The 17,646-nt window shown below is 35.5% G+C and overlaps 1 protein-coding gene across 16 annotated transcripts in view; it reads left to right on the top strand.

Moving 5' to 3' along the window:
• PAM (peptidylglycine alpha-amidating monooxygenase) overlaps positions 1-17,646 on the top strand; it is a 174,924-nt gene that overhangs the window by 136,677 nt on the left and 20,601 nt on the right. For all 16 annotated transcript variants that reach the window (XM_033179011.1, XM_033179016.1, XM_033179014.1 and 13 more), the window contains 4 exons: positions 11,467-11,583; positions 13,573-13,645; positions 15,202-15,412; positions 15,821-16,021. In XM_033179011.1, the coding sequence (XP_033034902.1) occupies positions 11,467-11,583; positions 13,573-13,645; positions 15,202-15,412; positions 15,821-16,021 (602 nt within the window). The remainder of the gene's footprint in view (positions 1-11,466; positions 11,584-13,572; positions 13,646-15,201; positions 15,413-15,820; positions 16,022-17,646) is intronic.

Genomic DNA, 17,646 nt, shown 5'->3' with positions numbered 1-17,646 from the left:
TTTTCATATGTATAACTATGGGGTCTCATTTGGAAAATTGAGGACATACATGTATAGTTCAATTGGTCTTCTCCAGTTTCAGAGATGTTGATTAAATTTATGTTAAACCTGGTTCTGTCACATATTCATATGTCTAATTTTCTTTGTGCAGTTGAAGACGGAATTCAATCAGCATTTCAGAGTAGATTGGTAGCTTTGTTACTGTTTAATTGTCCTTTCCAGTTGTCATACTTGAAAATGGAATCTGAAAAAGATCACTTCAGAGTTCAAAGTAAATAATCAAACTCAACATTCTCATTCATACATCTCTGTTACATCGTCTTAGTCATTATTGAACATCTAATGGTATTTTAACAAGTGCTTTTAAAAGCAAACTATTACTATTCGTGGTACTTATTCTTCATTTTAATGAATATTGCTACATTTTCTGCATGGATTTCTATCCACATTTTACCAGAGGAGAAAATTACAGCATCATTTTCTCCCATTGATACTGTTTCAGCTGGCTAAAGCTAAATTGGACAAAGGCCAGTTTTCCATTTTAATGTGATACTCATTTCCAAGTAAACAGCAGAGACTGGAATAGTTTAATAGAAAAGGGGATCTGTGAAGTCCAGTTTAGGGTGGGAGATGAAATAAGACTACGAAACAGGAGACCACCTAAGAGCATTTTCTGTGGCTTATCTGGCTGTGCTAGCATCTAGGTAACCAGGATCCTATAGAAATAGATTCTGGTTTCACTGACAAAGCCCCGGAGTATTTACCCTGATAAATGACATCTATAAAGGGGTGCAGTTGAACACGCAAGATGTCTTCAGAGAAAACTGCTGATTTTACTCACTAAATCTGTTTCTTCTTTCTTCTTCATCTTTCAGATGTAAAACTATTTTTTCTCTCTCTTTCCTTCTCCCTTCCTGGTATTGCCTGCTGCCCCTAGCAGATTTTGCAATCTATGGTTGTAAGGAAATTCTTTTCTGGCCCTCAGCTCTCTGAGTAGATTTAAAAGTAGATTACTCTGTTAGCTATTTTTTAGGAAAATACATTTGGATTTGTTCAAAGAACAAATTAAATTCAGGTTCTGTTCTTTGAATGGTAATGCATGGCCATCATTCCTAAGTCACATTCTGTAAATTGGATGAAGTACTTAGTTTTGGGGTTTTTTTGTCCTTCATTAAAAATCCAAGGATTATACAAAGAAGAAGTACCTTCCCGTGGAATTTATAATGTACAGGTGAGGGACAATACAAATTAAAAATTAGTTGGAAACTGCATTCTTCTTGTTACCACTGTTTGATAGTGACAAATCCTATATTATTTTTCCTTGAAATATTTCACATTCTGATATTTCTGAGGTTCACAAAATTGTAGGTTCTATAAGACCAGGGCATATTCTAAATCAAATTGAAGCACATTATATCCCATAGTTCATAAGATGTGATCATTCTTTAAATATCAGACAGTACTTGGAGTTAATAATAATTCCTAATTAATAATTAGTACCCAAAGCTCCTTTGATATCATTGTGTCAGCTGTCTTCATCAGTACTATTATTCTTCATTCCCACCTGGTTACCCTGATCAGCCCTTATTCTTTGACTTAACCACACTAAATATACGTGGCAACCAAAATTATAATGGTGATAAACTTCTGACCTCCTGAAAGATGATAGTCACTCCCTTTCTCAATTTGATTTCCATTTTTCTCCCTTACTTTAATATTGCTACTTTAACAAGCTTCTCTTCTAGCTGAAATAAGAAATGCCTATTGCCAGCAGGGTATAATGAAACTTTAAAGAGTCTCTTGTCTGCCCTGGTGTTAGGGCAGCATGGCAGCTAGAGCTCTTTAAAGTTTAAATGCTTCCCAACAGGATCTGGGTAGCTTTTGCCTCAGTAATAGCTGTTCCTGAGTTTCTGTCTTAAAATCACCACCGCACTCAAAGTGCTTCTTGGCCTTTCTTTCATGTATCTGAGCTATGGTTGGGGTGTACTATGCAGAACTCACATCATATACCCACTTAACTATGGGTCTTGCTCCTAACTTATAGATGTTAGAAGTTGTATTTCTTATTTCATTTATCATTTGTTCACATGGAGTTGGAAGGGATCTTGGAAGTAGTATAACTTCAGATTCTTTCTGTTACAAAGAAGAGAGAAAACTCAATATAAACTAACTTAGGAAAAGAGAAAATTAGTTTGTATAAGTGAAAACTTCAAGGAATATAGTAGCCCGATTACATCATCAGGATCTATTTTACAGCTCATTTTTTCTGTAGGGTGGCTCCATTTCCAGTCCCTGATTCATTCTGTTGCTCCTCTCCATTTGCAGGTTCGATTCACATTATCATCCTAATGTCACAGTAGAGATAGTAGTCTATCTGCCTGATAAGTCAACATAAACTCACTAAAATTAGCCTTGTAGCATTCCTTGGTCTAACCTAGATTGTGTCTCACTGCACATTAAACCAATTATTTTGGGCAGAGGAATAAAATTGAGTCTGTGGCTTAGCCTGAGTCTTTTGTTCTACCCACGAAACGTGGGAGTAGTGTCAACATTATCTGAAGCAGTGGGCTGAGAGTGGAGCTCAAAATGTTGGGTCAACTAAAAAAGGTGAGGTTTCGTTGTCACAAAATGGAACAATAAACACTGTACACCCAAAACAGCAAGTGTCCATCAGGGAGCTTATCTGCAGCCTCCCACCTTAAGTACACATCTCTTCTACAGCAACTTCAACCATCATCCAGTGCTTGAAATTTTTCAGTGCCAAGAAATTCCCTAGATATGAGACAGGCTTTCCAATTATGGGACCCATCTAGATGTTATAAAGTTCTTCATTATTTTACCTAAATCTGAGTCCCATAACTTCACCTTATAGTAATGCAGGATGAATTTATTCCCATTTATCCATGTCAGTTATTTGCATCTTTGAAGAAAGCCTTATCTTTTGCAAACTGAATATTCTCCAAGCTCTCAACTGATATTCATGCTGACCTGATTTATTTCAACTGAAGGAATTTTGGTTTCTCTCCCCTTTAAAGTGTTTTACCTAGAAGTGGTCACAATACCTCATGTATTATTTGATCAGTGTTACAATTAGTTCCCTTGATGTGTATTTTACATGTCTGTTAGTAGAAGAGAATTGTATTCACTTTTTTTTTTAGCAGTTATATCACTGTGTCGCCTTATGTAGAATTTGTAATCTCAAAGATCTCCAAATATATGTCAAAAATTGTGCTGATATTTTTACTGGAAGTTTATGCTTATGCAGTGTTTTAAAAATATTGAATTCAGGGCTTTATTCCAATTATGTTCCACTTTATTACATTTAGCATTGTTTCAATTTACAGATATTATTTTAATCTTAATTAGCCAGAGGATTTGTGTTAGGTCTCCCAGCTTTGTATTAGGTCTCATTGATAAGCATGCCTTTTATATCTTCATAGATGCTGTTTGTAAAATTTGAATAGCTGAATGGTTGGTTTTGCAAGTTTTGTTTGTAGAGAACTCATAGTCTTCTAGGAATCGTCTTCCCTCCTCCCCCCAGATAGCTCACAAACCATCTCTTTATCAATACTTTATGTAATTTTGCCAAGATATATTGTTTTAGAAGTCTGTCTGCTTCCTAACTTGTAGAAAAATCACTTCAAGATTTGCTTCGCTAATTTTCTGGAGCCTCAGTTAACATATCTGCCTGGGTTATGCTTCAACATCTGCAATTTCTTTCCTACCTTAGGGTTTAACTGGCCCTGGAGAACAGAACTCAAAACTGTCTGTTACCTTAGTACCTTCATGTCTGAGGGAAAACTATAAGGAGTTCCACAAAAAAGAATGTTTCAGTGTTCTATCTTTCTCATATCGCCATTTCACTTTACTGGAGCCTTTTTCTTCCAGTTTTATGCTATTTTCTCTAGTTCTTCTTGGTTATATGACTATTCTTCCATCTCTTCTACAATACACATTGCATTTGATAACTGGTGGGAGATATACCAATTCAGTCAGGTCAATCCTAGTAAGAGAAAATAACATTTTTTTGAAGATAGGAGGCCTGGATTTGAATCTTGGTTACCATTTCCTGTGTTTGAGACTTACATCAAGACGTTTGAACTCTCTGATTCTGAGTTGCTTGCCTAAAAAGTGAGGGCTTTAATAACTACCTCATAGTGTTAAGTAACAAAATGCACCTGTTAAGTCACTTGTCCCCAGTGACCTTATTGACTGAATAGAATCCAGAGTCTGGATGTATGATACCTAGTTTTCTTTTCATATCTATTCATGGTATCTATAGTTCTAGGCCCAAAATGGCACTAAATAGTCATACCGATTTTTTTTTTTTTTTTTTTTGTCTGCCCATGTCTTTTCCTGCCTCACAGGGACTTTTTACAATGTGTCTATTTTCAGAAGTAAGTGTTTTTAAGATAATATTAAGTTATATTCCATAGAGAGTCTCTGGCCTTTGTATATCTTTGCTTTTCAAACACTGAGGTTACATTTTCACTTATATTCTTGCGTGAAAACCTACAGTTATTTCTCTAGCTTCTTAATTTAGATAATTACATTATATTTCATATCTTCCTTCAGTTGCTATTATTTATTTTGAATTCCCTTAATTTTTATTGATGGCATAGAAGTTTATTTTCTCCTTACTCTAGCTCTTTTATGTGTGTGAATATAGCAAAGCATTTCTTCCCAGCCTTATCTAAACTGTTTGATTAGCTGCTAATGTGAAAAATCATTAATGGAGAATTCAGACTGCTAAAATAAAGAACTGATGAATTCCAGCCCATAGGTCACAGTTCAGTCTCTTCAACTGAGTGCTTTTCCAGAGAAGCAAAGAAAAATCAAAAGTGCTCCAGGCACTGTGTGAAATGTCCAGGGTATTATTATATCCTGTAAAAAGTTAAATGTGCTTGAAATAAAGACCTCTGCAGCAAATAATGTGGAGTAGCTGCTTTAGAACACTAAATAAGCAGTTTGCTATAGCAACGGTGTATCCAGCTCTATAATCTGACAGCCATTTGTGAACTGTTCAAGGGTTACCTTTCTTTGAATTACAAGAGTTTATAAACTACTTACTTAGCAAATTTAACATATGTGTTTGGAGGGGGACTGTGATTTTCTCATTTGAGAAAAGATGTCAATTTATTTTATTATTTGCCCTGTGTAACCATCAGGGACCAGCTGTTAGTTCCGTGACGCTCCAGCCATCCCAAGTGAAAGGATTAGGACTGGTCAACCAATCATCTGAGTAAATGAATGTCCCTTGATGCTGCCAGTTTAAACATATAGACGTTTGTTAAAAGACATCACAATGATTTTAAATGAAGTGGTCAGGCCTATTATGTAGTGATTAATTCCTTTAAAGCTACATTCTTTATAAGAATTCTGGGTTTTTCTTATTTGTTATTTACATTACGGAAGTAAATGACTGCATTTAAATGAGCTATATATAAGTAGAGTGTTTTATCTTTGGATTTTGTTTTGTTATGTTTTGTTTGCTTTGTGTTTTTTTTACTTTGTTTTTGAGGGATGGTAGTTAAATGAACAGATTCTCTAATCAGTAAATTCTAGAATTTGCGTTATCACTGATATTCTTAACAGTGGAAGTATAGTAATAATATGAATAATCATCATAAAGCTATGGAAAACTAGCTAGTCTTAAGAAAACATAAAATGCCCTTTATACATATAGATGACATGAGTGTAATTTGTGATAGCAAACGAAACCTAAAAAGACCCAGATAATTAGTTGTTACATTGTAATATGATACTGGGAAAGGTATCTTGATATGTTGCAAGATTTTTTTTTTAAGGCTCCAACTTTTAATTATAAATATCTGAACTTTGGGAGGTGGAGTTGGGAGAATTGCTTGAGCCCAGAAGTTCAAGATCAGCCTGCTCAATATAGGGAGAGCCCCCATCTCTACAAAAAATAAAAATAAATTAGCTGGGCATGGTGGTGTGCACCTGTGGTCCCAGCTACTCAGGAGGCTGAGATGGGAGAATCACATGAGTCTGGGAGGTTGAGGCTCCCATAAGCCATGATCATGCCACTGCATTCCAACGTGGGTACAGAGTGAGACCCTGTCTCAGAAGAAAAAAAAAATTACTCTGATTTACTTGCTCTTATTTTGTTTGTTCCTTATTTTTCTTCCCATTCCTTCATTTGCTATTTTGCTTCCCATTCCTTCATTTGCTATGTCAGAATTCTCTATTACAACACCAAAAAAGTGGATAATGAAATAAAATTAGATGATCCTCAAATTAGTTAATTTTACTGTTTGCTGCCATCACTGGAAACTTGAAATTTCTATATTATGAATATAAATGCCCATACACAGTTTTTGTGGCAGCACAATATCAATTACTTGATACATTTTTTTCTACATTTGTGTGCAGTGCAGAACAATGCCATTGATAGAGGATGTTTTTCACTTACCTACTCATCAGCTGCAACATTTTCATTTGACCTGACTGGCACAAGGACTGTGGGTCTTTTATTTATATTTCTTCCTTAATGCAGCTTGTTTTCTTGGAAGCCAAGCCCAGCATTTCAGGTCTGTGACTCTGATCTTACATGGCTGTCAGTGAGTAATTTAACCTATAGTTTACACTTTGAAATATTTGAGTGGTCTAGAGAAATAATCTGAAGCTATAAGAAATGCTTTAAGTTGCAGAAGTTCAGTGTATGCTCCTGGAGAGGGAGGGAAACCTTTTTATTTTCTCCTCATCAATAAATTGCAGGAGTGCTATTTCCTAAAATAATATGACCAGAGATTTAGGAATGATGATGAATATTTAAATGAATGACAAGACAGATCAAATGGGCAGTTATCTTACAGAAATACTGCATCCCATTCTTGGAGAAACCATGGGGGCAAGTAAATATATCAGGTTTCCCTAATGCTTTGTCATTCTGCAGAGAGGGGAAGATGTGGAATTATGTGTGCTGAGGTCTAATACAACGATATATAATAGGCACTTGGACTGCCACTGTCGATGGTGAGTCAGAACTCACAATCTACATATAAAGTAGATAGCACTTGGCAAGAATTATGAATTGGAATTTTGAATCGATAACTTTCCATATTCCATAGATTGGGGTGGCATAGAAAGGTAATGTACTAGTATATTCCAAGGAAATAAACTAAGAGTAAATGAAAATATTATATATAGTTTTATTATATGTAGTGATGTTATATATAGTTTTGCAAAATGGAGAAACTGAGTAAAGTGCACACAGAACTTTTTTATTTCTTACAACTGAATATGCATTTACAATTATCTCAATCAAAATTTCCATTTAAAAAAAGAGGGGGAAAGGTTTTAACTCCTAATAGCAGACACTTAATTTTCACATTATTTAGATTGCCATTGTGCCTTTACAAAGCACTGAAATGTTTCTGAATAATGAGGAATGTGAGACTTAAACCTTTTATTAGTTCCTTCTCATGCTGCTAATAAAAACATACTTGAGACTGGGTGATTTAGAAAGGAAAGAGGTTTAATTGACTCACAGTTCAGCATGACTGGTGAAGCCTCAGGAAACTTACAATCAGGCAGAAGGGGAAGCAAACACATCCTTCACATGATGGCAAGAAGAAGTGCTGAGCAGAAGTGGGAAAAGGCTGTTATAAAACCACCAAATCTCGTGAGAACCCACTGACTACCAGAAAACAGCAGCATGGGGTAACCACCCCCATGATTCAATTACTTTCCACCAGGTCCCTCCCAAATGGGAAAATTCAGTCAAAATGAAAGAGGCTGCAGGCCCCATCCAAGTCCAGAATCCAGAAGGGCAGTCAAATCTTAGAGCTCCAAAATGACACCCTTTGACTCCATGTCTCACATCCAGGTCACACTGATGCAAGAGGTTGGCTCCCACAGCCTTGGGCAGCTCCGTCCTTGTGGCTGAGAGGTGTACATCCCCCTCTCAGCTGCTTTCACAGTTGGCATTGAGTGTCTGTTGCCTTTCCAGGCACATGGTGCAAGCTGTGGATGGATCTAACATGCCAAGGTCTGGAGAGTGGTGGCCCTCTTCTCATAGCTCCACTAGGCAGTGCACCAGTGGAGACTCTGTATGGGAACTCTGCCCCCACATTTCACTTTCACACTGCCCTAGCAGAGGTTCTCAATGAGGGTTCCTCCCCTGCAGAAAACTTCTTCCTGGACCTCCAGGCATTTCCATACATCTTGTGAAACCTAGGCAGAGGTTCCCAAACCTCAGTTCTTGACTTCTGTGCACCCACAGGCTCAACACCAAAGGGAAACTGCCAAGGCTTGGGGCTTGCACCCTCTGAAGCCAAGGCCCAAGCTGTACCTTGGCCTATTTTAGCCACAGCTAGGACACAAGGCACCAAGTCCTGAGGCTGCACAGCACAGCAAGGCCCTAGGCCCAGCCAAACCATTTTATCCTTCTGGACCACTGGGTCTGTGATAGAAGGGGCTGCCCTGAAGACCTCTCACATGCCCTGGAGACATTTTCCCTGTTGTTTTGACGAGTAACTTTTGGCTCCTCATTACTTTTGCAAATTTCTGTAGCTGGCTTGAATTTATCCTCAGAAAATGGGTTTTTCTTTTCTAGCACATCATCAGGCTGCAAATTTTCCAAACCTTTATGCTCTGCTTACCTTTTAAACGTTCCAATTCAAACCATATCTTTGTGAATTAATAAAACTGAATGCTCTTACAAGCACTTAAGTCACACATTGAATGCTTTGCTGCTTAGACATTTCTTCCACCAGATACCCTAAATCATCTCTCTTAAGTTCAAAGTTCCACAAATCTCTAGGGCAGGGGCAAAATGCCAACTGTCTCTTTGCTAAAATACAGCAAGAGTGACATTTATTCCAGTTCCCAGCAAGCTTATCATCTCCATCTGAGACCATCCCAGCCAGGACTTCATTGTTCATATCACTGTCAGCATTTTCGTCAAAGCCATTCAACAAGACTCTAGAAAGTTACAAACTTTCCAACATCTTCCTGTCCTCTTCTGAGCCCTCCAAACTGTTCTAACTTCTGTTTATTACCCAGTTCCAAAGTTGCTTCCACATTTTTGTGTATCTTTGTGGCAGCACCCCATTTCTGGTACCAATTTCCTGTATTAGTTCCTTCTCACACTGCTAATAAAGACATACCCAAGACTGGGTAATTTATAAAGGAGAGAAGTTTAATTGACTTACAGTTAAGCATGGCTGGAGAAACCTCAGGAAACTTACAATCAGGCAGATTGCTTCAGAAGGGGAAGCAAACATGTCCTTCACATGACGACAAGAAAGAGAAGTCCTAAGCAAAAGGTGGAAAAGCTCCTTATAAAACTATCAGATCTCATGAGAACTCACTGATTATCACGAGAACAGCAGAAAGCGCGTAACCGCCCCATGATTCAATTACTTTCCACCAAGTCCCTTCCACAACAGGTGAGGATTATGGAAACTACAATTCAAGATAAGACTTGGGTGGGGACACAGTCAAACCGTATCAAACCTTAGAAAGAGATAATGAATGAAGAAACTTTAACCTATTACATATGAATGTGAAGGTTACAGTATACTGAGTCTCAGATGTGCTGAACTTGTTAGCCATTAATATATTCAAGTTGAAAAAATAAAAGATTATTAATGGTTGAATCCAGTACCTATGTTTTTCAGAGGAATAGTTATGATATTTTTAGTAAATAAATTCATACTGAAAATAGAGTTTCAGATATAGGATAAATTATTCGGTGTTTCATACTAGCAAGAGTGACTTCATATTTGCCCTTTACCATTTTCCCATGATTTGATAATACTATGAATATTCTTACATTGGTTCCTATCTAATACAATTTCACATTTCAGTTTGATAATGACCCCCCATAAATATCTTATGAAATCTTTTTTGTTAATGATGCTACTTCCATTTCATACATTTGTTTTTTTTTTCTAGATACCACTGTGTGGTTCTTAACTGCATATAATAGCATATTTAAAGAATATTACTTAAGTTTTAGATTGACAAAGCTGAATCAATATTTTGTGTTCAATTGAATGCATCATTAATAAGAACTACTTCAGGGACTTATTGTTATCTTACAGGAAAACTATACCCAAAAGACTGTAACAGTCAAGTAGCTCAGATAATTGTGTGATGTATTTTTTAATGGCCAAAGAATATAATTTAAGAATTTTTTCATTCTCCTATTTATGTAGAGTACTGGGACTCTACATAAGTTCCATAAAAATGGCAGCCAACTGATCAATGGATTCATGACAGATCCAAGCGGTCTGTTACCTTCCCAAATTGCAAATATATAATAGCAAATATTTAATGTTATTCAGATTCTTTTGCTTAAACAGTTGAACTACAAAATATTAATACTTTTTTCACAACCTTACCTGATGCTAAAAGGAAATTCTGTTTTACAATAATATTCATAAGTCATTTATTGACTTGATATGTGTATTTATAAACACACACACATACATACACACACATGCACACAGATACATCCCTCAACTATGTACTGATCCAATCCTTTTTTGAGAAGATAACTTGATTTTTTGGTGGTTCATACATTTACTTCTCTATTACAGAAGCTTAGATTAGAAGAGCTTATCTTTGTCATTCATCCCTGTTGACATATAATTTCCCAAACAGAAAAGGAAATAAGTACCGTGTCTGTGATAATTGTGAATTTAAGGGATTATATTACTAACAATTTAAATAGAAATATAATTTTGAAAGTATATATATGAATATATGTCTATAATGTTTTATAATAACCTAAAAGGTACTGAGATTAAAAGCAGAAATTGTCATATTTAAGTTTTTTAATTAATTATTACATAGTTGTTCCTTTTATAGTTATAGAATAGCTGTTATTTGGTAAGTTTTATGCCTTTAAGCATATTTTTGTCTCGAGGATAGATTTGGTTTTATAACTTTTAAATACTTTGAACATTTTCTTTTATATCTCTATAATATGTATTCGCATGTTGCATCTAAAGTATAACAAACATTTTGATCACTGCTGTTCCAACTATTATCATTAATGACAAAGTTAAAATAAGTCATATTTTCTTTTGCAATTTGAAAGAAAATGTCTATTGAATGACTGCATACTCTTTTGAAGAGCTTTTGAAATTTTTCAGGTACATTAAGAGTTCTTGATCAATGTTTCTCAAACCCCAGTGAGCATAGGAACCACCCAGGGGTCTTGTGAAAATGCAGATTCAGTCCAGTAGGTCTGAAACTGCGTTTCCCAGCAATGCTAATGCTTCAGTTCCACTGACCACCCTGAGTAGCATGGTTCTACAGGTTAATGGTGTGTATTATAATCCAAATGACTGAAATGTGGTGGACAAAGAGTGAAGTCAAATACATTTGACCTCTTTTGATTTTGTATTTAGAATCTCAAATGAATGGTCTGCATTTCTCAATTTCATAGGAGTTTATGATTGTTTCATTTCCTATTTGCTGCATTTTGTTTAGCTCGTTTGACAGCAAGTTTGTTTACCAGCAAATAGGACTAGGACCAATTGAAGAAGACACTATTCTTGTCATAGATCCAAATAATGCTGCGGTACTCCAGTCCAGTGGAAAAAATCTGTGAGTTAAATGACTTATGTTGTTAAGACTTGTACTACATATATTGAGTGTAACATGTATCATAGAGTCTTGAAATTTGAGTGTGTTGTATAGCTGCACTTAAGAAAGCAGAAAACTAATTGGGCCATCCCATCTTTCATCTTCTAAATAGATGTTTCTAAATCTTGACTGAATATTAGAATCATCTGGGAAGCTCCAAAAAATTTAGATTCCCTTGCCTGTTTGCCATTTGTATGTTTTCTTCTGAGAACTGTCTATTCAGGTCCTTGCCTATTTCATAATTGCTAAATGAGTATATTTGGAATGTTCTCACCTCAAAAAATGTTAAATATTTGAGGTGATGGATATGTTCATTAGCTTGATTTAATCACTCCACATTGTATACATATGTCATAACATCACATTGTACCCCATAAATGTATACAATGAAAATTTGTCAATTTTTCATTTAAAAAATTAGATTTAGATTTTGTATAGAGTGGGGCTAATAATCTTAAGTTCCCAGGTGATTTTAATATGTAGTCAAGCTTATTACATATTACATAATGTAATACATATCTTGCATAGTTGATTAAATGAGTTGCTGCTCAACCAGATCTAATGATGCAAAAAAATTCTTGAGCAGAAAAATTCTTCAGGACAACCAAACTCATCAAGTAATCATCACTAAGAAAAAGAGCTTCTCTTTTTCCATCTCAAAGTGAATACTAAACAAATGTCATTTTTAGCATTCCTTATCATGCATATGTAATTTGGATTTGAAAACTGCTCATTATTTAGTCTTATTTCAAGATGGCACTTAGCAGCCAAAAAAAAAGTTGACTGGTATTTATGGTTATTGAAAGAAGTGAGGGAGGCACTTGCTTATAGATCTCCTGAACTATTGTAACCTAACAGCTTCAGTAACTATACCCTTCTCCATCTGCTTAAGCACAGGGAAAGCCAGCTTCTTCGCAACGTGGGTAGCCACCGTTTTGAGTGCAGCTGCTTGTGGAGATAATGCTGCTTAGAATTTTTTTAATAGCATTCTCAAGATGGTGTGTCAGGGGTGAAATGTTTGAACCTGTTTCATTGGTGCTCTATTCATTAACCAGAAGCACCTTCATTCCAGAAAGGAATTAAAGGGAAGGCAGAACAACTACTGCTAAATCAGCTTAGCCATCGGTGGAGTATCTATTTGAAAGCAAATCATAATCCTCACATTCAGTTGTCAAAACAGGAATCTAGTTCAGCTAATTAGTCAAAATCAGAGTGTTACAGTTATGGCTCATGAAAAAAAAAATCTGTGTTGTCAACACTACACTAAGATTTGAAGCTAACAGAGCTAGTGGATTGTCAGATATCATTGAAACAAACCAATGTATTGTCCGTGTGTCTGTTAGCTCAGTCCAGGTTCCTTACCCAGATCATTAAGATTGATTTGCCAGATTAACCTTCTCTAATGTTTATCTGGCTCACTATTTCACTTTGCTTAGATATTCACAGCCCATGTTGGCTGAAAGTTATGTGCTGTGGGTTTTACTGTCTTTAGTAGGCACTCTTTAAAGCCTTTGAGTTATATTATCTAATAGTTTATATTAACACATTACATTTCCTTGCAACATCTTTTAACCTCAAACTATATCAATCCATTTATGTTTCTTAAGACAGTTTTATACATATTTGTAAGATGTTAATATTTATGACCTTAGAACCTGTTTTTAAACTGATATTGTTTTCTCTAATATACCATACTTTTTCATAAACATTTGTAATTTATATGCAGGCTTAATTTATAAATTTTAATACTATTAAATACTACTTAAGGTTTGTCACAAGGAAATCTTATAACAGTTTTTTTAACAATTCATTTTGGCCTTTTCTATAATAATGCAAGTATACATTTATCAATTTATAACTTTGTATTGTCTTTACAGAGTAATTAGAAAAATTTCTGTCACATATGCCTTGAGAGTAAATGTAATTAACACAAATATTTTTATTTTGCAGGTTTTACTTGCCACATGGCTTGAGTATAGATAAAGATGGGAATTATTGGGTCACAGACGTGGCTCTCCATCAGGTAGTCGTCCTTTTGGTAATATTCAAATTAGAAGCTAACAGAATTATGCTTTTGAAATGCTCTGGAGTTCTATGGGGTTTTTTGTTTATTTGTTTGTTTGTTTGTTTTTTCTTCTGTGACCCAGTAAGTTATAGCAAGAAAATAGAGCAGCCATGTCTTAGTTCAGCATGTTATAACAAAGTACTATAGACTGGGTGGCTTATAAACAGCAGAGATTTGTTTTTCACAGGTCTGGAGTCTGGAAGTTCAAGAACAGGGTGCCAGCACGGTTGAGTTCTAGCGAAGGCCCTCTTCTGGGTTATAGGTTGCTAATTTCTCATAGTATCCTTGCGTGGTCAGAGAGATAGAGTGACAGTAATCTCTATTATCTCTTCTTATGGCACTAATCCCATTCATGAGAACTCTATCTTTTTGTCCTGATTACCTCCCAAAGGTCCCGCTTCGTATTACCTTCATATTGGGGGTTAGGATTTCAACATGTGGATTTGGATTTGAGACACAAACATTCACTCCGTAACAATCCACATCTGAAATATTTCTTTTAGAACTCAATGCTAGGAAAAGCTAGTATGTAAATGATGAAGTCACACTTGTCCCTTGGGCCAGATGTGAAGCTTCACTCAAATAACTACATGGGCCCTCCCAACCATTTTCTTAAGTGTCTGTATTTGTCTTTATTCCCTCTGTTCCTAACTGTTGTTGTTGTTGTTTGAGACAGGGTCTCACTCTGTCCCTTAGGCTGGAGTGCAGTGGCATGATTTTGGCTCACTACAGCCTCCACCATCCAGGCTGAGGTGATCCTCCCACCTTAGCCTCCCAAGTAGCTGGGACCAAAGTCACACACCAGCATACTCGGCTAATTTTTTGAAATTTTTTGTAGAGATGGGATTTTGCCATGTTGCCCAGGCTGGTCATGAATTCCTGGACTCATGCAATCCACCCACCTCAGCCTTGCAAAGTGCTGTAATTACAGATGTGGCCATCGTGCCTGGCCCTAAGTCTTATTTCTATTTTTTCACTTATGTTTTTGTTTTTTTCTTAAACTGCCTTAATCTTCTATAAATTGAGGCTAGGCCTCTAGTAAATGTATATTTATATATAAAAAGTCAAATTTGTGTTATTTTTAAAAGAAGTTATATCAAGTGTAATATGCTTTTTATGAATAGGTGGCAAATAACTTGGAAAACATCACCTCAGTAAACATTTATTGCTCATGTATTATCTGGAGTGCATTGTAGTATTAGCTAAGGAAAGACAAAAAGGAAACATCAGGGTGGACGGAACTGGGTGTCCATGTACTAGTCTCCATTCACCACTAATTAACCGGGTGATCTGGAGCAAATCGCTTAATCTTCATAGGCTTTATTATCAAATGAAGGAACCAGACCAGATGATTTCTAGTATCCCATTCAGTTGTAAAATGTATTAATATCTTCTTTTAAATAAGTCTCTGGGAGGTTCTACTCCAATTGCTTGTGAAAGTGGTCTTAGTCATGTGAGCGTAAATCACTAATAACCATGAAAAGTAGGAAATGCTTTTGTTCCTTTTTAAAAAGGTGTTCAAACTGGATCCAAACAATAAAGAAGGCCCTGTATTAATCTTGGGAAGGAGCATGCAACCAGGCAGTGACCAGAATCACTTCTGTCAACCCACTGATGTGGCTGTGGATCCAGGCACTGGAGCCATTTATGTATCAGATGGTTACTGCAACAGCAGGATTGTGCAGTTTTCACCAAGTGGAGAGTTCATCACACAGTGGGGAGAAGGTACCCAATAAGACTCTTAATCTCCAATTGTAATTCTTAGCCAGCATCACTGCGAACTCAATACTGGCCACCACTCACATTCTTTAAGCTGTAATTGTCCCCTACATGGTCATTGTAACCTGGATCATTGTGTGCATCCAGTTAGCTTCACACACACACACACACACACACACACACACGTCTTACAAGGAAAATAATGCATCCACCAAAAAACTCTCCAAATAGGGAGAAAATCTGTAATGCATTTGTGGGTAAAAGACATTATAAACTTATAAACTGCTTTACCTTATCTTTCCCCTGGCTCCAGGCATTTAATGGTCTACTATCATGAATTTAGAAACTTACTAGAGAGTCAAACTTTGGGTGATTTTTTAAATTGTGTATCTAAGGCTTTTCTTTGTTCTGCAGAGTCTTCAGGGAGCAGTCCTCTGCCAGGCCAGTTCACCGTTCCTCACAGCTTGGCCCTTGTGCCTCATTTGGGCCAATTATGTGTGGCAGACCGGGAAAATGGTCGGATCCAGTGTTTTAAAACTGACACCAAAGAATTTGTGAGAGAGATTAAGCATTCATCATTTGGAAGAAATGTATTTGCAATTTCATATATACCAGGTATTTCATCTTAATACGTTTGTTGTCTTCTGTCCTACTGTACTCTATCCTTAAAAATTTTTTTATCTTAATGTGCTCTTTTTATAAATTTCCTTTCTTGTTGAAGGTTGAAGATACATTATATTTCACATCTTAAAAGTATCTTAAAACTGTTAGTGTGTTCTAACTCAGTTTTGATTAAAGTACCACTATTCATTGTACAGAAACAATGAAGAACTCAAAGGATTTAACACCTCTTTGTAAGGGGTTAAAAATGTTCCCAAACATTGATTTTCATTTTCTCTTAATTATGATCATCTGCTCCAGTACTAAATAATTAATATTTGTCTTCACACATCAACAGATGGTATATGTGTGATAAAATCAGTATTCAAAATACTCGTTTCACATTTTTAAAAACAGTAGTGACCAATTTTTTTAAAAGATAAAATATGTAAAAATAAGTGTGGCTTATGCCTAAATATGAGGATAAATAATCAATAAAATCTTGAACTTTTTTCTCATTTTCATAACAGATTTTGACTTTAAGAAAATCTGAAAAATAAGTCAGACTAATAAAATAAAATACATATAACATATTACAAAACAACTCACCATATTTTCTTTAAATAATGAACTACTGAAAATATATTTAATTTCTGAAATTTACATACAATTACAATATTTTTAAAATTGTAATTGACATAATTGTATATATTTGTAGAGTACAATGTGATATTTTGATGTATGTTTACAATGTGGAATGACTAAGTAAGGCTAATTAGCAAACCCATCACCTCACATACTTACCATGTTTTTATGGTGAAAACATTGAAAATATACTCTTTTCACAAGGGAGTGAAATGAGATCAATAACAGGAGGAATTTTTGCAAAATTCACAACTAAAAGGCACAATATATTTTAATAAAAATATTTATACCTGTATCAAAGTCGCATTGACTATTTATAGATATTACTGCAATATTTATGTTTCTTATAAGTTACGTATGGCTACTGTCTGGACCAAGCAGCCCCCCAACTTATTTAGGACATAAAATCAAGGGACTCAGGTGATTGGATACAGAGCAAATTTGGCTTCCTCAAGGAATAAAGAAAAAGTAATAAGAAGTTCTCACAACTATGATTCCTTAGGTTGGTTTACCGCACATTTAAAGAAAAATTTGTCAGGACCATTTACTTAATAAAGAGGTTGATCAAGTTCATAATAAACAAAAATAAATTAAATATAAGAAGAAAATTATCAGTTGAGAAGGAATCTGGTTAAGAACAGAATCTAAGCAAAAGATAATTTTCTCTATAATTTTGCACAATAGTAATTGATGTTCATAGTTTTTTTATAGTACATCCTAGAAAAAACTATAATCCTTCAAGAATAATGAAAATATCTTAAATGGTGGCTTAGCATTGTGTATACTTTATTACGTTTTAATTCTTTGAAAATGTAGTGGATCCCACTACTGGGTATATACCCAAAGGATTATAAATTACTCTACTACAAAGACACATGCACACGTTTGTTTATTGCGGCACTATTCACAATAGCAAAGACTTGGAATCAACCCAAATGTCCATCTGTGACAGACTGGATTAAGAAAATGTGGCACATATACACCATGGAATACTA

This window comes from Trachypithecus francoisi, unplaced genomic scaffold (genome assembly GCF_009764315.1).
Source record: "Trachypithecus francoisi isolate TF-2019V2 unplaced genomic scaffold, Tfra_2.0 Lachesis_group2, whole genome shotgun sequence".
NCBI classification, from domain to species: Eukaryota; Metazoa; Chordata; class Mammalia; order Primates; family Cercopithecidae; genus Trachypithecus; species Trachypithecus francoisi.
This window is presented reverse-complemented; position numbering and strand designations above follow the sequence as displayed.